Source organism: Pleurodeles waltl, chromosome 1_2 (genome assembly GCF_031143425.1).
Source record: "Pleurodeles waltl isolate 20211129_DDA chromosome 1_2, aPleWal1.hap1.20221129, whole genome shotgun sequence".
Lineage (NCBI taxonomy): Eukaryota > Metazoa > Chordata > Amphibia > Caudata > Salamandridae > Pleurodeles > Pleurodeles waltl.
The window spans coordinates 305,834,220-305,858,856 of NC_090437.1; the positions used below are offsets into that span (position 1 = coordinate 305,834,220).

The 24,637-nt window shown below is 43.2% G+C and overlaps 1 protein-coding gene across 1 annotated transcript; it reads right to left on the reverse strand.

Annotated features, from left to right (window-relative positions):
• Positions 1-4,232: 4,232 nt before the first annotated feature.
• Positions 4,233-23,829, reverse strand: EEF1AKMT3 (EEF1A lysine methyltransferase 3). The gene is made up of 3 exons (XM_069238516.1): positions 23,467-23,829; positions 19,769-19,880; positions 4,233-8,187 (listed from the first exon to the last, which is right to left on the reverse strand). Exons 1-3 carry the CDS (start codon positions 23,611-23,613, stop codon positions 7,796-7,798), a joined length of 651 nt encoding a protein of 216 aa, XP_069094617.1. The 5' UTR covers positions 23,614-23,829; the 3' UTR covers positions 4,233-7,795.
• Between the last annotated feature and the right edge of the window lie 808 nt (positions 23,830-24,637).

Genomic DNA, 24,637 nt, shown 5'->3' on the forward strand with positions numbered 1-24,637 from the left:
CGTTTCACGGTTGGTATTACTGTCATGTATTCAGTTAGAGCTTTTGTGTTTGTAGTTTTGTACTTATTTATAATTAGTGGTTTCTTTGTTGATTAAAAACAAAAACAAAAAGTGATGGTGGTGTGCGTGGGGCAGCGCTTGGCTGGCAGTGTGCGTTGGGCGGTGCTTGGATGGCGCTGTGCATAGGGTGGCGCTTGGCTGGCGGTGTGCGTGGGGTGGCGCTTGGTTGGCGGTGTGAGTAGGGTGGCGCTTGGCTGGCAGTGTGCGTATGGTGGCACTTGGCTGGCAGTGTGCATAGGATGGTGCTTGGCTGGCAGTGTGCGTAGGATGGCGCTTGGCTGGTAGTGTGCATAGGGTGGGGCTTGGCTGGCGGTGTGTATAGGGTGGGGCTTGGCTGGCGGTGTGCGTGGGGTGGCGCTTGGCTGGCGGTGTAAATATTGACTTGCTATTGGCTACTGCAACACACTGCCAGGAAAACGCCAGTCCACGCCCTCCCATCAGCTGGTGTGATTGCTGTATCAGGCATGAGGGTGTATGTAAGTGCTGGGCCCTTGACTGGTGCTGTCTGTCGATGCAAGTGTTGTAATGTGCTGGGCCCGAGGCTGGCGGCGTGAGTGGTCTTGTGCATGTCGAGTATGAAAGGTGTGTTAACGGACTGTAAAGCGGTTGGTGCCTTGTCATGGCTTTACAGCTCACGAGCTGTGAGTCACTGGTTCAGTTATTTGGCCTTTCAGTTATTAACAGTGCATTTCATTTTTGTGAAATCTCTTGTTAACAAAATTTGATCTACTGAACCATCACCCATCCTCGTGCCAAATCCAACCAGTATGTGTGGTAAAAATAACAAAACCTGCTCTGCTGTAATCAGGCGTCGCAGCACACCCATGACACGCTAAGGGCCATATTTATACTTTTTGACGCAAAACTGCGCTAGCGCAGTTTTGCGTCAAAAAAATTTGCGCCGGCTAACGCCATTCTGAAGCACCATGCGGGCGCCGTATTTAATCAATGACGTTAGCCGGCGTTAGCCGCCGGCGCTGCCTGGTGTGCGTGAAAAAAAATGACGTTCACCAGGCAGCACCGGCGTAGGGGGATATGGAGCTTGGGCGCCAAAAAATGGGGCAAGTCAGGCTGAGGCAAATTTTTCGCCTCAACCCGATTTGCGCCATTTTTTGAGACTCCCAACCCCCATTGAAATGATTCCTGTCTTAGCAAAGACAGGAGTCATGCCCCCTTGCCCAATGGCCATGCCCAGGGGACTTATGTCCCCTGGGCATGGTCATTGGGCATAGTGGCATGTAGGGGGGCACAAATCAGGCCCCCCTATGCCACAAAAATTTTTTTAAAAAATACTTACCTGAACTTACCTTAATGTCCCTGGGATGGGTCCCTCCAGCCTTGGGTGTCCTCCTGGGGTGGGCAAGGGTGACAGGGGGTGTCCCTGGGGGGCATGGGAGGGCACCTCTGGGCTCCTTCCGAGCCCACAGGTCCCTTAACGCCTGCCCTGACCAGGCGCTAAAAAACGGCGCAAAAGCGGCTGGATGTCATTTTTTTTGACCCGCCCACTCCCGGGCGTGAGTTTTGCCCGGGAGTGTAAATACGGCGCACATGCCTCGGAGTCAATTTTTTAGACGGGAACGCCTACCTTGCATATCATTAACGCAAAGTAGGTGTCCACGCTAAAAAATGACGCAAACTCCATGGACTTTGGCGCTAGACGCGTCTAACGCCAAAGTATAAATATGGAGTTAGTTTTGCATCGGAATTGCGTCAAAAAAAACGATGCAATTCCGGCGCAAACAGAGTATAAATATGCCCCTAGGTGTCTCGAGTGGGACCCCGATGATGAAGCATGCCACCAACTTGGATGGTGGGGGAGGGGTCTTTTTAACATAACCCAAGTGTGTTTCTTTTCACAATTTTAGTGTTTGGAACATCACATAAGTACGTGGACACATTAAAATGATCTATTGCAAAACTACCTGTGTTTGTGGGGGGGGGGAGGGGGGCACCTATGTTTTTGGTCCCGGGTGTGGCCTTCATCTAGTGAAACCTACCAAACCCAGACATGTTTTAAAACTAGACACCCCAAGGAGTCCGGGGAGGAGTGGCTTGCCTGGATCCCCCAACATTTTCTTACCCAGACTCCTCTACAAACCTCAAACTTTGCTTAAAAAAGCATATTTTCCTCACTTTTCTTTGTAGGATCACTGCTCCGGCATAAATTTCCTACCACCCAGCGTTCCCCTCAGTCTCCCAAGTAAAATGATATGTCACTTGTGTGGGTCCCCAAAGCAGAGTAAGCCTAAAAGATGTATAAAAGAAAAATATGTGCTTATCAACTCGCTGTGCTAACCCCTCAATCTCTACAGGTTATTGGTATTTTTTCTGTTGCAGGCACCTGGGCCACCCACACAAGTGAGGTATAATTTTTATCGCGGACTTGGGGGAGCACTGAGTGGAAGGAAATTTGTGTCTCCTCTCAGATTCCAGAACTTTGTGTCACCGAAATGTGAGGAAGAAGTGTTTTTTTAGCCAAATTTTGAAGTTTGAAAAGGATTCTGAGTAATATAACCTAGTGAGAGCCCCACAAGTCACCCCATCTTGGACTCCCCTAGGTGTCTAAGTTTTAAAAATGTACAGGTTTGGTAGGTTTCCTAGGTGTCGGCTGAGCTGGAGGCCAAAATCCACAGCTAGGCACTTTTTAAAAAACAGCTGTTTTCTTTGGGAAAATGTGATCTGTCCATGTTGTGTTTTGGGGCATTTCCTGTCGCGGGCATTAGGCCTACCCACACAAGTGAGGTACCATTTTTATCGGGAGACGTGGGAGAACGCTGGGTGTAAGGAAATGTGTGCCCTCTCTCAGATTCCAGAACTTTCTGTTACCGAAATGTGAGGAAAAAGTGTTTTTCCAGCCAAATTTTGAGGTTTGCAAAGGATTCTGGGTAACATAACCTGGTGAGAGCCCCACAAGTCACCCCATCTTGGATTCCCCTAGGTGTCTAGTTTTCACAAATGCGCAGGTTTAGTAGGTTTCCCTAGGTGCCGGCTGAACTAGAGGCCAAAACCTACAGCTAGGCACTTTGAAAAAAACACATCAGATTTCAATGTAAAAATGTGATGTGTCCATGTTGCGTTTCCTGCCGCGCGCATTAGGCCTACCCACGCAAGTGAGGTACCATTTTATTGGGAGACTTGGGGGAAACACAGAATAGCAAAACAAGTGATCTTGCCCCTTGTCTTTCTCTTCATTTTTTCCTTCCAAATGTAAGACAGTGTCTAAAAAAGACTAACTAATTGAGAAATGCCCTGTAATTCACATGCTAGTATGGGCACCCCGGAATTCAGAGATGTGCAAATAACCACTGCTTCTCAACACCTTATCTTGTTCCCATTTTGGAAATACAAAAGTTTTCTTGATACCTATTTTTCACTCTTTATATTTCAGCAAATTAATTGCTGTATACCCGGTATAGAATGAAAACCCATTGCAAGGTGCAGCTCATTTATTGGCTCTGGGTACCTAGGGTTCTTGATGAACCTACAAGCCCTATATATCCCCGCAACCAGAAGAGTCCAGCAGAAGTAACTGTATATTGCTTTCAAAAATCTGGCATCGCAGGAAAATGTTACAGAGTAAAACATTGAGAAAAAGTTTGTTTTTTTCACCTCAATTTCAATATTTTTTATTTCAGCTGTTATTTTCTGTAGGAAACCCTTGTAGGATCTACACAAATTACCCCTTGCTACATTCAGAATTTTGTCTTCTTTTCAGAAATGTTTAACTTTCTTGGATCCAGCATTGGTTTCACACCCATTTCTGTCCCTAACTGGAAGGAGGCTGAAAACACACAAAAAATAGTAAAAATGGGGTATGTCCCAGTAAAATGCCAAAATTGTGTTGAAAAAATTGGGTTTTCTGATTCAAGTCTGCCTGTTCCTGAAATCTGGGAAGATGGTGATTTTCAGTGAAAAAAAACACAAGCCTTCTTCTGCAGCCTTCCCCACCCCCCCCCCCATAAAAAAATTAAAAAAAACACACAAAATGTTTGCTGTATTTCGGCTAATTTCTTGGTCTCCTTCAGGAGAACCCACACTGTCTGGGTACCTCTAGAATCCCTAGGATGTTGGGGGGGAAAAAGGACGGCAGCAGGCTATGCTTTAGTAGAGAATTAAAATGAAGCAATTCCAGTATTACAGCCCATATAAGAAGCAAATGAACTAAAAACGAGTGAAAGAAAAAAATAACTTTATTGAGATAAGACATGATAGCGAAAAAGTAAAGGAAAAAGGCAACTAAAATGTCTATTGATTCTATGCATTCAAATTAGTAAACCAGTGAAAAGGTCATAAAAGCCACATATATTCTATTGCACTTATATTGCCAAATAACCCCCAGGAAACCATAGATTAAAGAACTATTCCTATATCATCAGCCTAGATAAACATAATCTAACTAAAAAAGTAAACATATAAAACACATTTTTTTTTTTAAAACCATCACTTAACACCTATTATGCTGAGCTACTGCTGTACGGAGAACCTACAAAGAAACAATAAAAAAAATTAAAAAAACTTGATTTCAGGCTCTTCAGCGAGAATGTGTTGAAAATGATCCTTTTTAAGTCTGTTCACATCTGACTAAATGCACCCTTATCGTTGGTCCACACTTTCACAACATATAAAAAAGGCACATAAAGGCTTCAAAATAGTTTGTTAAAAAGTACAAAATGGGGAATGTTCAGAATCCATAAGTACAAAATGTCATAGGCTTTACAAGTTAATGGCAGTAAAGGGTGGCTTAATGGGGAGGTCGCAGCTAGTCAGTTCATTTGATACATTTACCATTATTACCAAACACATTCAAGAAGGCCATACAGCTCAGTGGGCTGAAGGGTAATTTAGGATTAGAGGGGGTTCAAGGCATCTTTGAAATCTTGAACAACATTTGTACTAACAGTTGTTGTTAATATGGTTTTCAGTGCATGAGGTCGTCAACGTGCCAACTGCTCTTTTGGAAAACTGGACACCTGCATTCTAAGATCTCAGTAAGTGACCAAGGCAAGAACAACTTGCAGTTCAAAGTCTTTTTTAAATTAAACTATTTGCAGAACACAAACAAACTTAATAGGGAGGGCGAAACACCTATGCTCCCTTGTTGAGTTCTTAGTCCCTTTGTCCAACCCAATTTTTGCAGCAATGGCGGGGTTTCGTTCAGTTCTCAATTTTGAGAGCTGAAATCTTCATATGTCCAGGTTAGACCAAAAGCAACAAGCAAGAAACATAGGACAACTTTCAGAGCGGAAAAAACTGATGTATCTCCCATTTTGGAATGGAATGAACACCTCTGTGGGACTGAAATGCACCCTCAGAGCAGCAATGAGTTTGGTTTACTTTTCTAACTCCAGTCCTAGAATATACGGAGAAAGAGCAAGCTTCCCGCAAATTTTCCAGGAGGTTTATTTTCTATTCTAAGGTCAAGGCGCCTGCAAGTAGTGGGAACTGTAGGGTAAGCTGAATGGAAAAGGACAGGAAGCAGCACATTTGGTAATGCAATAACCTTTCACTGAAGAACCACAAACCTTCCTGGATTGTTCTCCCCTTTGGAAAGAGCAAACAGGCTCTCCTAACCACCACTTGGCAAGGGTTGTCTGTGTTGTGACTGGGGACGAGTATGCAGGCGATAGTTTATACACACAAAACTACCCTGGCGATATCGCCTTTACTGCATTACTGATAACCAGCGCAGTGACAATGTGAACCCCAAAGCGATTCGGCAAAAATATGTAGACTCTCAGCTGGGAAAGCCACTATGATAGCACTGAGCTGGAGAAGTCACTACGATAGCACAAAGTTAGGTGCTCTTTACACAGAAGTGTGTAACCTGCAAGCCACCAATTCAGATCTGGACTGGCACTCTCTGCCATGCATCTTAAATCGATGACATTGTGGCACCTAACATAGCATAACTTGTGTACTGTAAAGCACATGTTCACCCCTTGCGGCACATTAGCACTAACTAGGTGTTTATGGTTACCCAACTCAATGGTACTCGTTATCAATCTCAGAAGGATGAAAGGCTGAGCGAGCCTGCCGGGATTCACACCTATTGCCATGAGGTCAACGAATGATTTATGGAGTGGACGCTTTAGTCTACTGATCCACTAAAACAAACATGAAATAGCACCTAATATTTATGTATTAAGAAAAATTTCAATAGGTGGTTTGACCTTTACAAATGGTCGTTATAACCCAACTCAGCTCTCTCTCATGATCAACTGTTTCAAGAACCTGAGAGTGGTCTAACATCTCTGCTATCAATCACAGAGGCCATACGAGATATCCCCTCTGCACTTTGACATACACATATATATATATATATATAAATATATATACATACACATATATGTATTATATATATATAAATATATATATATATATATATGTTCAAATAAGGTAGCAAGGAGTCACAAGGGAAGATGGGATACTGGCTTCTTTGTTAAACGTGGAGACTAAAGTCCACAGTTCTAATCAGGACTTGACTAACTGTTCACTAAACTGCACCACCTTACTAAAATTAGTAAATGCCCATGCCGCGGTTACCTTAACTGCAGAAATCAGGAGCACTCACGTATAGTAGAAGACCAGCATTGAGCGTGAACACAGACACCTTCAAATTAACACGTTTCTAGTAGTTTGGGGGAGGAGTAAAGCTGGTGGCGCCAACTTGAGTACATTGTTGCACATGTGTACTGAGAAGAATAAACCAGATAAAAATTTGCCAGCCAGGGACCTTAACTGCTGCTTAACCCCAAGCTCACAGTTTCTAGCTGAAGTGTGCTGCTTCCACTCCCTAGGCATTTGGGACTCGGTCTGCAAATGTCCTGTGTATGTTGACTGTGGTATCCCTTACATAAATCGTCAGAACCTTCTCAACTGATTTGGAAAGAAAACAGAACTCCAAAAGATTGACACTGCGCTTTTGCCATCCTTGAGAGCTTGGATAACGTACAGGCTGGGAGAGTGAAAGGTTTCTTACCACAGTGATTACAATGTTTCAAGTCCAGGCCATTCCTTTTACAAACTGTTGTGATATAGGACTCCACTAGGCTTGATGTGACCCAAGAATCTCCCACAATACAATAGTTTTTAAAAATTCAAGTCATGGCTGCCAATTTGGCGTCCCAGGGACATGAAACACTATCCTGAGCTGATTCGAAGGATGACCAGATATCATTTCAAAGCAGGCTCCAAAACATTTTCTTTTACTAACCTGATCAAAATATATTGTGAAAAGAATTTAGATGGCTTACAGACAGCCAAGCACACAGTAGACTGAGAAGGACATCTTCTATGTAGGCTGCAAGTGAACATGTTACACATTTCTCAGGTCCATAACATTGAACGGGTAACTAGTTTAAAATAGGAATCTAAAAATAATAATAAGTCTTCTCTTTATGTGCAAGGGACATTGGTCAATCATTAGCATAAGATTGTTTGTAAAAATATTAAAAATATCTGTTTCAATTACCCTGTTATAAAGAAACAATTCAATTCCCTGGTTATTTTCCAAGAAGTTCATGATCCATTAAAAACTACAGCAGCGAGTTCCTTTCCTCTTTTCTTTGGAATGGTTGATTGACTGAAGTCAGAAACACCCTCAAGAGGGAAGAAGGTATTATTCTAATTTAAAAAAGAAAAAAGCGGGAGAAGGTATATATACTTCCTTCTATCTCTCAAAGCATCTATGAAACCTCAATATGTAATCCAGTCTGGGCAAGGTTCGTGCTCGCCCTCAGCTATCCACTCTCAGGGTGACTTGGTAGATATTGATATCCTCATCTTCCTTCCTATAGACAAGTTTTACGTTGAAATGTAGAGGAAGGAGCCGCTGGTAGAAGTCAACCGTGCCATGGCCCTGGCGCATTTTGGAGGACAGGTAGATGGTGGCACGCGAGCTGCACAGGTGTTGCAGGGTCCTGAGTAGGGCAGGATACGTGTCTTGGAGGTATACAATATCTGCTCCTAGGATTAGGTCATAATCCTTGGGGAAATCTTCTTGGTCTTCTCCCCAACACAAGGCACACACCTGGGTCTTGCCTGAGCATGCTGGTGGCACATTGGCTGCAACATTCTGACGTATCTGCTTCAACGCCTTGGGGAGGTCTGTAATTGTCACGTTGGCACCTAATGAGATAGTAAAAGAGAGAAAGGGCAAACAAATTAAGAAACGTTAATTATGTTTAGAAAAAGTATTCTAAATTAAGTTTCATGTGCTCATTTGAAAGTTTATTATATGGCATCATATTAGAAGAAGAAACTAAAAACAATACAAGAGTGTTAGCAATCAAAAACATATTTTGTTTCTATTGTGCTTCCTGCCAAAGGTACTGCCCTTTCCCAGTGCTGTAAATAACAGATTGTTATACATACTGGGAAATGTATACTTATCTATGTGGGTCGTGAGTGAAAAATGTAGAATTTAGAAAACTAATCACGTGAGGTTTCAGTTTGAGCGAAGTTGTACCCTCTCCTCACTGCTGTCCGGGGGCTGGAGGGGTACCAAACCTGCTATTCATTTACTGCAAGTCTTCATCCTTTCACAGATGTTGTTAAAACCCAACGTGATCGCCATTATTTTGACGTCGAAAGGCTTTTATTGGCCGTGACAGAATCGGAACCAGAAGCGAAAGCTTAACTCTGTCAGCCATCTTGCTGGCTATGTGACGTAAACATATTAAAGCGAAGTGCAAAATACTAGATTCATAACATTTGGATGGCGAAAGTGGATGCAGGCAGACAAACTCTTCTGAGATGGTAGCCTTGCTTCTTTAAAATGTCTGCTTGACTGGAATGTGTGTTGTAAGGAACGCATTCTTTGTCCAGCTGATGACGCACTGAGCCAAGCAGCGCTCTGCGACAATGTCCCAAATTGTGTTTTCCTGTCCGTACGTAATCGGTTTTTATATCGCCTTACCACAGTTCTACATTTAAGAGCTTAAATAACGTGTTACTATTACCCACTTTAATGATGCTCATTTTACCGATGCCAGAATACTGAAAGGTAAAATTAGCCCAGATCAAAATTGAACTCGTGAACTGCAGATTACAGTAAGTGTACCTCACTGAACCAATTTTGGCGCTATCCATATATATATAGTGTTTTCTCTTCTCTCATACCCAATGCCCTCCCTAGAAAGTCTAATTCCTATACAAGGGAAACTCCATGCCAACCCAGTCTGAATTTAGTGTTATATCTGGCTTATTATTCATGAATATTATCCTTCCTCTAACAGTAATTTTTCTCCCAGCTCCCCGGTGTAGGTCCCTTCACTTTATTTGCTGTTTTCGTCTCCACTATCCACACTAAAAGTTTATCAAAGCATCTGTGAAACACAGACCACTCCTTACCCCTGATGTCTCCCCCAACCCCGCCTAAAATCATAGCTAGATAAAAAGGGGGTGCGGGTGGCACTCACGCCAAAACGTGAAGAAATGTAACACTACCACATTTACCGTCACAATTTTAAATGTGTAAAATACAACATGTGTACTATTCATGTCCAACGCATGTCTATGTGCGGCGAAAATATAGGACATAAAAAAGAAAATTAAAAAGATGTTTAGGTGAGGTTGAAATTTGTAATGTATCAAAATAATAAACTACACAGACAAAAATGATGGTGTTGTAAAACTGTTTTGGAAAAGTCATTTTAGAAAAATGCGTTTTGCAAAACGATTTTATCACGTGGAACCACATAATAGACCCTCTTTCACCAAATCACTAATTTTAAATCTCAAAGTTTTAGGTGGCATCGCTTTGTCACCCCAGACCAAAAAGCTAACCTCCACAAAAAGTTCAACTATTACTTTCCAGTATACTTGCATCTTAAACAAGCAAAAACGTATAAAGCACACTATAACTTAAAACGGCATCCTGGTGCTGGCTAAACAGAACTGTAAATGCAAACAAGCATTGGCAAAGTCAATAGGTCTTACCTATGCAAGAGCTACAGGCTTTGCCAGTGTGTTTTAACCATGTTTTTCACCAGCGTGGCTTCTGGTCAGCAGGACTAATAGCTAGTGGCATATAGGACAGTGACTTGGAGTGTCGTAGCATGGAAGGGTGAAGAGTGTAGTCTAGTGGCGTGGCAGAGTGTGTCGTGTATTGGAGTCACATAGAATGGAATACACTCGACTGGTGCAGAGTGCATTTGCGTAGAATGTTGCACAGTATAGCGGCATTGAGTGCAGGGACCTGAATGCCGCGTTGTAGAGTGGCAAAGAGTCAAGTGGCAGAGTGCAATAGCATGGAGTGGTGCAGAGCAGAGACGCATAGAGTGGTGTGGAGCAAAGTGCCATAAAGTGCAGAGGAGTAGAGTGGAGAGGTGTACAGTGGAGTAGAGTCTAGTGGTGTAGAGTAGGATACAATGATGCAGAGTACAGTGCAGTGGCAGGGTAGAGTGCATTGGTTGAGAGTAGATTGTTTCAGAGTACAGTGAAGTGGCGTTGAGCGGAGTGGTGCAGGGCACAGTGCAGATGAGCAGAGTGGCAAAGAGTATAATGTGGAGTAAAGTTGTGTAAGTGCAGTGGCATAGAGTGCAGTGAAGATTAGAGTGGGGTACAGTGGACTGGCGTAGAGTGCAGGGACATGGAGTTGAGTGTTACATAGTAAAGTACATTGGCATAGAGTGCAGTGTTGCAGGGTGGCATAGAGCAGAGTAGCATAGAGTGAAGTTGTATAGAGTAGACTGGTGTGGCCTAGACTGGAGCGGTGTAAAGTGCAGTGTCGAAGAGTGCAATGGAGAGGAGTGCAGGGGTATGGATTTGAGTGTTACAGAGTAAAGTGCACTGGTGCAGAGTGTACTGGCACGGAGTGGTGTGGTGTAAAGTGGAGTGGTGCAAAGTAGAGTGCAGTTGTGTGGAGCAAAGCAGAGTGGAGTGGCATAGAATGCAGTATTCAGGGTGTGGTAGCACACTACCATTTTACAGACAACACATTTTCAATTGAAATGACCATTACATTTGTGCAGACATAGAATTTTACTAATAAAACTATACAGTGCACAAAAGAAAATGTGTGGAAATTGAATCACCTAGTTTAATGATTAGTTTTGAACATATTAAAGTATGTTTCCAACACACTTCAGAAATTAAAAAAATGTGCCTCGATTGTGCTTTCATAATTCTGATATATTCTAAAATACTTACACAGTTCAATTAAACGTTGTTGTGTGCTAGAAAAAAAACAAATCTTTCATACCCCCAGTATCCAGCAAGATTATCACATAAATTCTCTCACTTTGAAGTCAGAGAAAGAAATGTAAACGAGCAACCTTGGAAGACAGTGCTGATATTTGACCTCGATCTTTGAATGCACAGCAAATGTGACGAGATAAGAACAAGATTTAGAGGTCTATTAACAGAAAGCAAGTTAGTGGAAGAATACAGAACATGGTTTAGGCAACAGGAGGGACAAACTAAACCTGAATATTCTAAAACAAATAAAGCCAGCAAATGAAAAGCCAGAAAGTGTGAGTTACAAACCACAAAACCAATAGTAATCAGCAAGCAGAATGTATTCCTATGTCAATTTTCTGAAAGTCCCCAAGATGTCTTTAGCAAAACAGATATCTGCACTGTTTGGTAGGCTGCGGCCTAAAAAGGGAATGAACTTGAAGTCAAGCCATATTTTCAGCAATTTCCTAAAAGCAAGACAATTGATTGGAGCCCAAACAGTGAGGGGCATATTACTCTATATTTAAGCCTTGTGAACCAAAAAGGCTTTTCCTTAAAATGATCTATCTTAAGCAAATTAGTAATAGTGGGCAGGAGGAGTCTGTGAGGAACACTGTGTTGAAATGTTTTTGACCAGCCCAATAAAAAGCCCTGTCAGCCATATATAAAGCCTTAAACTCCCGTGCACTGTGAATAAGCGGAGATCATTCAGTGCTGGAGTAGTGGAGGCTCCACATGGCAAGAACAACCCTAAATTAGCTGCGGCTGACTGAATCCTGGATAGCTGATTAAGAAGGTAAAGACAGGCTCCCAGGAACAGGGTGTTTCCATAGTCGAGTCTACTCACTATGTCACCATGCACTATTACCAGGTGCCGGTGACCGGGAAGCAGATAATCTCATCAGAGAAAAGCAGGAGGTGGACAGTTTGTTAGTATGGTATGCAAGCAAGAGATCACAATCCATTTGCACCCTCAGGTTCGGAACATAGGTTACTACTACGGGTGTAGTACTGTCCTCCAAGGGCTAAAAGCCACTGGGCAAAAATTGCATAGGTTTTCCTATATGGCAGAACATGCTTTTAGTTTGTGTGCTATTAAATTAAGGTGAGTTGGCCTCTAACCATTGCAAAATGTCCCTTATACAGTTGTCAAAGGGAATTATGGACACTGGAGTAGTGTGGTGAAAAGTAATGATCAATTGTGTGTAGATCGAATACTTAGCAAACCTTAAGCCAGGTGATCTCATCACAAGGGCTAATGGTCTAATATAAGACACTGAACAATGTGGGGCTCAAGGTAGAACCTTGAAGTGCCCTCTTTTTGACTGGTTTAAAAATCGACTGATACAGAGGAAGGTGTATTTCCTGCAATCTGCCCTCTAGATATGATTTACACCACATTAAGGCCAGCGCTTTAACTCACACCTCTGCCAACCTGGGCATAAGAGGTCATGACTGACAGTGTCAAAAGCAGTGGGCAGGTCCCTCAGCACAAGTACTACCTGAAGTCCCCAGTCCACTGCCGTGGAAAGGTCACCCAGCACTGTGGTCAAAGCCGTCTCAATCACATGTAATGACCAGAAGCCTCATTGCGCCTCGTCCAGTAACTAGTGGTCCTCCAGGTGTGCCGATATTGCTTGATAACAATAATAAGAATTTTGCCTGGAAACAGCAAGAGTGTTACAGTTTGGTAACTAGTAAAGTCAGTAGGATAGGCAGTTGCTTTCCTTAACAGAGGTAAGTCTAAGGCTTTTTTCCACGCTGCTGGAACTGTAGCTGTTTACAATCAATAATTGCTAATGGTCAGAAGAGGGACGGTTAACTGATCAGCTAACATCTTCCGTTCTTTAGGATGAAGGAGTCCAGCGGAGAGTCTGACAAGACAGAAATCCCAATTTCATTGAAGTCTGTAGTTTTGAGCAAAAGTAGATAATCTAGCCTATTAGATGATGGAGTTAAGTGGGAGGCGATAACATCATCTGAATCAAATCTGGAGGTGTTGATCACATTATGAAAGTCACTGTGTTGGGGTGTGAGCTGTTATAATTCTCGACCTTCTTATCAAAGAGTTCTGCTAGATAATAACAGAACTGTTAAGAAGGTGTAACCATGTGCGAAGTACAAGCAGGCTTATATGTAATCTGGGCAATGGAAAAAAAAGTGAAGGAAAAAACCAAGAACTTCCTAGCCACAATAGGTGCTTCAGAGATTTCATTCGCAGACAACTCTGGTTTAGCTACTCTGATAAATGTTCCTGTAGTTTATCAGAGCTTTTGGGAGTTCTAATTTGTCCTACGGAGAATAATTGTTGCACTAGGCTTTCTCGTCTTTTTTGCAGGACCACTTGTTACTTCCTTAAAACATCACTTACCAGGGTGCAGACGAACGAACTCCAGCAACCGTTGATTTTAATGGCTGTGCCAGATCTAATACCCTAGTAATCCAGGTTTGATAGTTGTCAAACTCATTTTCTGCACAACATGTGGTGTCTGACATAGGTGACAACCTTAATAGCTTCTGAACAGCAGACTGGGGAAGTTTAGTCCAGGGACGTACAACATTGGTCACTTTGTGCTTTGAAAAACTTGAGTCCCTGAGTTAACAGGAAGCTAAACCTGAAAAGAGAATGATAATACTAAACTTGAGGTAGAACGTCAAGCACCAAGAAGAGCCATTTCTAGGCAAAAACAAACAATTAAGTGTATGACCATGTGCCTGGGTGGGGCTAGAGACTAGAGGTTGAAGATTTAAGGCTGCGAGGGTCAAATCAAATGCGGTAGAATTATGAACATCATCAACCCCAAAACTGAAATCTCCGAACATGAAGAAGGCAGTGTGCAATAACATTATGGGGACCACAAATATGACTAAAGTTTGTGTAAAGCCCTCATGTGATCCACGGAGCGTAACAAAGTACCTCAAGGACAGAACAGGAGACTGAGAGTGACTGAGAACCCAAGGAGCTCTGTCTTGTCAAAGTTCCCTCGGTGAAATAGATGTAAAAGTGATGGACCCCACCTCCGCCAAACCCACGGAAGATGTAAGACTCTGTACCATTTGGAACAGGCCATACTTAAATTGGGGTTGGGAAAAAAATATCCAACTAAACAGAAGTTAAGAGACAGTGTGTTTCAATAGTGTGATTCACCTGTGAATGAGCATTTAAGCCACAGGTCATTTGACTAGGCAGCAGACGACTTGCTAAAGGGAGTGGAACCATCATGTGTTAAATATCAGACTAAGTTGTCTGGTTGAAAAATTAGTAAAGTTCCCCAGGTAGGTGGGATCCTGAGGACAGTCCCTATAGCTGTCCCTTAAATTCAGTAACTGAGTAGCATAATGGGTCACTATTGTCCATGAAAACTGACTGTAAATCAAGCAGTAAATGGGAAGCGTGTTTCGCACTTTCAACCTCTTTTGCCTTCCACAGTCCTTTAACATAATCCACAACTTCATTCAAAATTTCATTTCTTACCACCTCCTCACACCGTGGCTTTATATCACTACACACCACTGAATCATCCACCGTGGCGAGGATTCATTATTCATCCTCATTCTCCAAATCCTCATCATCCTTTACTTCCAGGGGAATCCTGGATAGGCAACCCACCCAACATCCTTGCCTCCAGGTATGGAATCTTGTGTCATGCAAATCCCGTTGCAGCACCGGGAAGTGAAGTTGAAGCACTCCATCCTTTAAAGGCACAGAAAACTCCTTCACTGGAAGCATGGTATTCTGATTCAGTGAGGTTACTTGCAAATCTGCAGCATGAGTGCTCACCAAGTGAGAGGTGACAGCTCTAAGAAATACTGCACCATACACGAGGGCATGCCTCCACCTGGGCCTGTAAATGCTGAGGGCCCAAGTTTACTGAGGAAGCATGTGTCAACAGCATTTGCTTGCAGCAAGTGATGATATTCAGACACAAACAAGTGGACAAAGTCAGACCTGTCCTTCAGTACGTGTGCCATTTACAATGACATGCATCTCACGGTAAATGTAAAAGTCTATGAATAGCCTGCAGAACCATCACGCTAAAAAAGAATGACAGGAGAAATGACTACAACTCCATAATCGGTTTACTGAGCACTGCATGCATTCTCGTGGCGTGCTTGAGCAAAATAAAAATAAAAATAGTTCACTAAAAGTAAGGAGTGGAATTATTGACATTCATGACGAATTCAAGTCCAAACAGTACTCCATATCAGCGCTACGTTTAGGTCGAACCTGCCAGACAGAGTAAGATCTAGTCTGCAAAAGACGTACAGTGGGCTCACCCACACAAGGACTTCTAGCCCATCCACTGCTTACCATTTGTTGGCTTTACTGCCACTGCTTCTTATTCACTGAATTGTCCTACAACAGCTTGTCAGTCTTGTGTTTCTTCCTTCTAAGAATAGCCTCCTTACCATCTCTCATGATGTCCGTCTTCCATGCTTCAATTGCCCTCTTTTGGGGAACTATTTTTCCTTTTCGCACTCCTGTAAGCACTCCATGTGACTGCATGTTCTTTCCAGTTTTCCACCTCACATCATTTTCCACCACTCCATTTGCTCTCTTTTGCCTCCATTTCTTCCTTTGTTCCTGTGTTATTACCCTGCATTGCTTCCTGCCCGCTGTGGTGCTTCATCCCTACCTACTTCACGAATCTGCTCCTGCAACCTGTTCAAGCAACTCAAATGCAAGGGTAAGATCCCTCAAAGTTTGGACTTCTGTCTCTGCAGCCTAAAAGAAATAAGAGACTCTGCAGTGTTGGAAACATCCATTTTTATATAGCCAACTTCCTACTGGTTTCAGTTTTATCTTAACTCATGTTTGGAAGGGTCGGTGAAAGACCCGTTGATATCGTGCATTAACACTTTATGCGCCTGTGTACCTCTCTCTTACGGGTAGGGATGCTAGTTGTGGCTGCAAGGCAAATATGTGTTGTCACTTGATTCATTTTCTAAGTATTTGTGGAAAATGTTTTAAGGTACTCATGTAAGGTTAAGACCCATTTTCCATAAATGTCTCATAATTTTGCAATTAATTTTCTGTGATTGGAGAATATTAGCCATTAAAATTATACTTCAGGACAAATGCAGCATTTTAATGAACACTTCATAGAAATACACCCATTTCAATGGAATGTCATGGTCTAAAGTAGACCGCAAACAACCAATCTGGTTGGTTCCAAAGCTGTGGTCTCACACTTGCAATGATGCACTCCACACCTGGCTAGTGGCCAGAGATCAGGGGAGTGATGCAACAGTACCTCCTTAGAATCCCCCAGTCTATGACTAATATCAAGGCACAAATTAAGATGAATCTCTCCCGATAGAAGGCCATGGGGTGCGGTAATAAACTGTTTTCAGTGTTATCTGTGCCTCACAGAAACCCAAACCGAAAACAAACTAAAATAACAAGGAATACAGGTTTGGTGCCACATTTATGAGTAGAAGAGTGGAATTGTGTGTGTGTACATGAGCTGTATGCTGGCAGTCTCGTTTTGTGACAAAGGTTTGGTACTTTGATGTAGACAGTTTCAAAAGCTTGGGCTGAAATTTGATTTATGTACTTTGTGTAATTCTAGGTTGTAACCTACTCTGTCTGTGATGTACTTTGTGCCTTTGTCTTCAATATAGAGAAAAAAACAACAATATATGTTTAAATGAAGAAAACAGAGTTTGTCCATTGTTCTACACAAGGAGGGGGTGGTTGTCAGACCATCTGCCATCGTGGACTGAATATCTAAGCCATGGGTTCTCACCAAAAAAATCCCCAAGGGCCCAAAAGTTTTGTCTGTCCTGTGACCAAGAGTTGCACTGATGCCAGCAGGCTTTTTTTTTGGGGGGGGGGGGGGGTGCAGGGGGAATAATATGGGTACAGGTGAAGTAAAGCATGTACATCTAATGGCTGAAATGCACAATATGAAACCAGAAAAACTGGGATCAATCCCGGCTTCCCCACCTGACCAAATTGTGTGATCCAAGGCAATTATTTTATTTGTTTCCCTCCTTTTTCTTCATTATCACATATAACAGAACATTTAAATACATGTCTCCAGGATTTGTGTTCTATAAAACCTTCTCCTGTGTTTTAATATCTCTCCACTCACCTTCAAATCTGAACCTCAATTTTCATCGGACAACCTCACAGATCTCAACTCCACCGACCTCCTAGAATGTATGGACAACATCGCAACATCGGCCTCACGCAGTTGGTCTCAGACCCCATGCACAGAGCTGGACATACTCTGGACCCCAACTCTATGTCCAGCAACGGAATCAAATTCAGCCACACTACAGAACTTACCTGGTCCAATCATTCAATCGTACACTTCACCATCACTGGAACCCCCTGCACCTCCCTCAACCGCTTCAGCACCCCTCTCCGTAGCTGGACCAAGGTCACCCAACACCAAGGCACAGACGTCCTCGGCTTCTCCCAGCTCAATATCTCCACCAACCTCAACCCAGCTACAGAGAAATTACACGCATGAGTTACCAGTGCCGCCGAACAAGTCACCCTCACCAAACACGCCAGAATGAACAGACCCACCAAACGATTCAACTGGTACACCCCAGAACTCAACGCGGCTAAACGCACATGCAAACAACTGGAAAGAAAATGGCGCTCCACAGGAACTACAGCGATCGAACCACCTTCAAGTCTGCCCTCCACAACTACCACTACCTCCTCAAAGCTGCGAAGAAGGTGGCCCTGACACACCACCTAGAGGCCAGCGCTACTCAGATCAAGGAACTTTTCACCATTGTCAGAGAGTTCACCTGTCCTTCAGCCGCAGAAAACAAAATCCTGTCCTCACAGCTCTGTGATCTTATAACAGACCACTTCCATACCAGAATAGCCACAATTTGCAGAAATTTCCAGCCCCTAGCCAACGACCTCCTCAGCATCTCAAACCCTGCAAATATACCCACCAACAACCCGCTCACCACATGGTAACAGCTCAACACTGCAAACACTAAAGCCCTAATGAACTCTGTCCACTCAGGAGCCCCTAACGACTCTTCAACCTCAGAAGCACTGAGGTCAGACAACAGCTCACCAAACTCCTCAACACATCCATCACCACAGCCACTTTCCCCGATTCCTGGAAACACACAGTGGTATGACCCCTCTTTAAGAAACCTTCAGCAGACCCCAACAACCTAAAGAACTATCACCCCATCTCACTGCTCTCATGTCCTGCAAAAGTCCTAGATTAGTACATCAACCACCAACTCACTGAATACTTGGAAAGATACCACCTGCTAGACCTCTCCCAATCAGGATTCAGAGTCAACCACAGCACCGAAACAGTCCTGATCGCCATGACAGACGGCATCCACACCCAACTCAACAGAGTAGAATCTGTCGCCTTGACCCTAATAGACCTCTCCACTGCCTTCGACACTGTCTCCCACCACACACTCATCAACACACTGCATAAGTGTGGAATCAAAGACGATGCCCTTAGATGGATGGCATCCTTCCTCTGGGGGCACACACAGAAAGTATGTCTCGCTCCTTTCATCTCTCATCCAAAGCACAACATCTGCAGCATCCCGCAGGGCTCGTCCATCAGTCTCACCCTCTTCAACATCTACATGGCGCCACTAGCAGACATAGTCAGAGCCCATGACATCAACATCATCTCCTACGCCGATGACACCCAGCTCGTCCTCCCAACCTCAGTGGACCCGACCACCACAAAACCAACCTTCACAACTGCATGAGGAACGTCTCAGCCTGGATGAAGCACAACTGCCTGAAGCTCAACAAGGACAAAACCAAAGTACTGATCTTCTGCAGCCACACATCCATCTGGAACAACACCTGGTGGCCATCAGAACTCAGACCCACCCCAAAAGATCACGCCTGCAACATCGGCATCATCCTAAACAGCAAACTATCAATGAGAAAACAAGTCAACACTATCTCCTCAGCCTGCTTCCATACACACTCCAGAATTTTCAAATGGCTTCCCTCCAAAACAAAAAAGAAAAACAGTGATGCAGACACTCATCACCAGCCTCTGGACTACAGCAACGCACTCTATGCAGATACCACCGCAGAACTCATGAAAAGGCTCCAGACGATCCAAAACACTGTGGTCAGATTGATCCTCAACCTGCTCAAAAGAACCCACATCTTCCACCACCAGGAAAGTTCGACTTTCTCCCCATCCAGAAGAGATGTAATTTCAAGCTTCTGACCCACGCATACAAAGCCCTACACAACGAAGGACCAGCCTACATGAACCACCAACTAAAATGCCACCAGTCACCCAAAAACCTCCACTCAGCCCACCTCACACTTGCACAGACACCTCACATCTGCTGTTGTCGAACCAGAGGACGATCCTTCTCCCACCTCACTGCCAAATCCTGGAACGCCCTTCCCCTCCACCTTTGTACATCACCCTCACCAGCAGACTTTAGGAAGGGACTCAAGACCTGGCTTTTCTACTAAGACCCTCAGCCCAGCGCCTGAATACACACACAGCACTTTACAAGAACTGACTGAAGACGACATTTTTATTACCTAATAAAACTGCCAAGATTCCCACAATGCCGGTTCCAGCTCCCAGTTCAATGACCTTTTTCTCATGGAAATCAAACTTCTGCTCTTCAAAGTAGCTGCAGAGGGCGAGAGCCTGCAGCAGAAACCAGACAAGAGTTAGTAATGGTGAAGCCTTTTCAGGTCAGTGCACTCTGTGGACTTACTGGCACATTTTTTCTAGAATTCTAGAACCCCAATATTGGACACAAAGAGCAAGGACTGGGGATGCCTTCACAAATATTTAGGGAACCGTGACCAGGGGGTAATATGAGAATATGTGTGTTTATGTAGCACTTACTAATGTCACTACGTTGTTCCATGGTGCTGAAAAACATACAGGACCAGATTTAGCAAAGTTGCCTGCTGCACTGCATGAAAGGGAGGGGGCAGGAATGTGCCATATTTACCAATAGATGGTGCAGACCTGCTCTCTGTCTGCAGTGGCTAATAATCTACTGCCTAGCACCAATGCAGGCACCCTTGCATCATGTTGCAAGGGTGCATGTGAGAGAGCGTAGCTTATATAATCTATATTAACATGAAATGTTTCTGAACTAATTTGTGATAATGCCGCATAGAAATTGTATTAGTATATTTTGTTAAACGTGCACTTGAAATGTGACCACAGGGAGTGGCCGCCATTGTATACGAAGACTAATAAAAATGACTAATGTCCTGTTAAAGAATGTTTTTTTACTAATTATTAATGATTATGTTATTAGAGTTTTTGCTACATAAATCTTGTAGGCCTTAGTTAGCATGAGTCGAGGCCTAGCTGCCTGGCTCTCATATTAAATGTGTTTTCTAAACAGGCAGTGTGCTGACTCGCAAAAGGACATGAACTCCTTGTTTTTTTCCTTCAAACTAGAAGCTGAATGTAACTATAGTAGATCCGTTCTCATGAAATTCATATTGCTTGTAGAAATGTAATAGTTAAAATGCAACAGTGTAGATTAGTATAATGTACAAGGTCATTCAAACCGGTACAGACAATGGAGCTACTGACCGAAGATGTGCAAAGAAATTACAGAAGGATGGAATCATACCAAGCGTGCTACCTCTGAAGACGTCAATCATATGGACCAATAAACTGTCTGAGAACTAATGTGGGGTGAAAGATTAATGACATAATCCGTTTTTTAATTGGCTAAAGATAGTGAGGTGCAATAATTGTCCAATCAAGTTTTAGGGGAATGTACAACGAAAAGTGGATAAAAACCCCTGTCACCAGGAAGTGAATTAGAGAATTAGGGAGCAGGAGACCATGAGAGATTGGTTAGGGAAATGCCATCGATTTGATCCAGAAACTTTGTCACTCTTTTTGGTGACTTATATGGTTTTACTTAAACCATCCTTGTCACGAGACTGTCCATTTTACACTTTACCTCCTTATGAGGGAAGTGCCCCGTTTTCCCCGTGAGCTGAGACTCTGACTGGTGACGAATCAACTGATGTCCTGAAGACGAAGAATGAACCTGGGTGCTGACCTAAACCTTGGAGGGTAACTATGACAATGAAATTGTGATTTGTCTGTTTGCTTTTCCTTTCTAGGTACCAACTGCTTACTTTTGACAGAGACCATAGCTAGATGTTTTCCAAATTGGTGTTCTAAATTGTTTTGCATGAAGCCCAACATGCCAATGCTAATCAGTGGTTAGGACAGGGGTTCACTATACCGACGCAAATAGACAAATGACTGAATCTATGTTTTGTTGAACTGACGCGGTAATGACACTCTGCTAAAGTTGATCTATGTTGACGCTGTGTTATGCTCTAATAATTGCATTCCTTGCTTTGGTTAAGTCTTATTCGAGTTGCCAAATTATGACAATGATATTGAGTGCTTTGCTATTAAGACTGACACACCTGCTTTTAGAATTGTAATCAATACGGAATAAAACTCATAAAATTCTATTAAACAGGTGTGGTTATTTATGACTGAAAGGTCATGGTGGTGTCTTGAGTTGATTAATGTCTTTGACTAAAGTAAAATGCATTATTGTAATAAATATTGATGACATTATTGACGTATTGATTGACATATTGATTAGCTATCTCGTCCTAAGGTGTCTCTCAACTGGGTCAAAAGATTCAGTGGCCTAAAACGAGTCCTAATGTGAAATATTTTATCATAAAGGGACGCGTTAACACCTGCATTGCAGATAGGCTTGTTTTTTGTGGACGAAGGGACACCTTCCTGCAAAAAAACAATCCTCTGATGTTTTTTCCTGTTTCTAAGTGTACTTCAGAATGCAGTACACTTTTAAAAAGAGATGACAACCAGGAGGAAAAAAATATATTTCTCATTGTTGCACTTGCCTGGCAAAGTGTAGCATGTTGACATATCACCAGGTTTACGTGTCTTGGTAAAACTGGAAATGTGCTCAAATCAATGGGTGGATAGGTGCATGAGAACACTTATGTTCTACCTATGTGACTCCTTCACAGGGCAGAGAAACGCCAGGCAGTGACTTGTGCTCCTTACATTACTCTAAATTTGCCAAGCCACGCAGGGCCAGCCAAGATGGCCTTGCTTTGCAAGGGAATGTGTTGACTTTGCGAAATGCTGCACAACACAATCCCTTGATAAATCTGCCCCCCAATGTTAACCCTTCCCACCGCATTGGGTACTGCGCCATGTTTTTGTATTTTCTTCTCCCAGATGAAAGCTGTGTTAAAACCGTTGAATTTCAAACAATGACCATCAGTTTACGCGTAGAGAACAGCAAATCAACCCACTAAGATGTACTGATGCCTTTTACGCTTATGGCTTTCCTGGAGTATCCCGCTATTTGATGCTGACGCTCGACTATGTTTAATAAATACATGGAAGAGACAGCTGCTTAAGGGGCAGCCTCCGACCAGGCGCCTAACCTTGTATTAGGTGCTCCACAAAAGAAGGTAGAGTATTAAAGCCTGAAGTATCTCAGCACATGCAGTCTCGCCTGTGGTAGTAGCGCACAAACTATGGTGGAACTAAAGGTCAGTTACTGCACTGATGCAATGGTGTCATCTATCTGACATGTTTACACAGAGATCGTTTCCGGTGCATAGCAAGGCTTATATTAACGTGCAACGCACGAGACCCTAAGGTACTGTTTAATGCATACTTTTATTTTACATTACAAAAAAGATGAGTAAATATGGACATGAACTATTTACTGATTTTGGGAGCATCCGCAACATACACGTTAAATGTAAATAAAAGTACACCACTCCCAAACATGACTTTGATTACAATTATAAATGCTAGCAGCTTGGTAAAAGGTGATCTACTGTGTTCTCGAATACCTCTACACCTACTACACTGAGATGTATGCATCGCATCTCCTTCGCTGCTTACTACTGTGCAACAGATCTCGATCAAGCAAAAGACTGCACACGTTTCAGCAGCTCAACGTAATGAATATTAACACTTGCCCTGAAGTTTCTCTTTTACCAGAATTCCATGGTCGCTATAATCTGCTTTAAACGTAAACGCAATCCTAATTTCGATTCAAGCACGCAGGGACCGGTTTGCCTATTACTGGTAAATGCACCCATTGCATTGCAGCAGCCATCCGGTGCGCACTTGTCACTTAACTCTACACTCCCGCTGCAAATGTACCCCTTTGCACTGGCACCACAGGCTTTATTTACACCAGTGTCCGTGCACATCTCCATTCTCTCTCAGCCCTCACCGCCTCCCAGACCGGGGCCGCCACCCCGAGGCGGGCCCCGAAGTTCTGGGTAATCCTCAACTCGCGTCCGCAGTACTGAAACCGGCTCTCCTCGCTGTACGAGTCGCAGAAAAGGCCGACCTCCTCCAGAGGAAACACATCCTCCATGCCTGGCGAGGTTTTCGTTTATCAGTTATTAGTGATGCCAGATTGTCAGACAATTCTCTAGCCCAAAGCCGACCAAAGGAGCCCAATATTGCAGCTCTAAGGAAGGAGGGGCCGGGGCAGCGCCAAGCAGGCAGTAAATGGAATCGTGGCCAGAGCGCTTTACAGACGTGTCCCGCTGCCGTCTGAAAATAGGATCCACCCTTGCACGAAAAAGGCAGAAGCAGCGGATCGCAGAGCGCTTTGCCTGCAAAATGTCAGTGTCCTCTTCTCACCAACGTAACTCTTAGCTGTGCTAGAGCAGCTTCAGTGTTCACGTTATCATAGATGGTTTATCAAAGTTGCCCCCACAACTCTGTTTTCATCACAAGTGTTTTATCTAATGTTTATTATTTCGTTGGGTGGATGGAGAATAACTGTTTTACTATAAAAACCGAAAAAGTAGAGACTTGTCATTGTTTTTATCTGGAAAATACTGACACATAGGAGCAGACCTTTTCGAAAAGCTGCGAAGCGATCAAAACGCTTCTCAATAGAATAAGGCCTTTAAAATTGCTTATCACCATCACATTCCTGTTGTACTAAGTATAAGCTTTCCCACAAGGGAACCATCTGGCAGACATTTAAAAAAAAAATGTAAATAAGTAAAAAGGCTTAAAGTGGGATGCAAAAAGTGTGTTCCTGTTTGGGAAGGTGGTCTAAATGGTGCATTGCCTGTGTAATTAAGGGCACAGCTTAACCCCTTCGCTGCCAGGCCTTTTACCCTCCTGTGCTGAGCCTTTTTTTTGGCTATTTGGGGCAGTTCGCGCTTAGGCCCTCATAACTTTTTGTCCACATAAGTTATCCACTCCAAATTTGCGTCCTTTTTTTCCCCAACATCCTAGGGATTCTAGAGGTACCCAGAGTTTGTGGGTTCCCCTGGAGGAGACCAAGAAATTAGCCAAAATACAGCACAAATTTTATTTTATTTTTAAAAATGGGAAAAAAGGGCTGTAGAAGAAGGCTTGTGTTTTTTTCTCTGAAAATT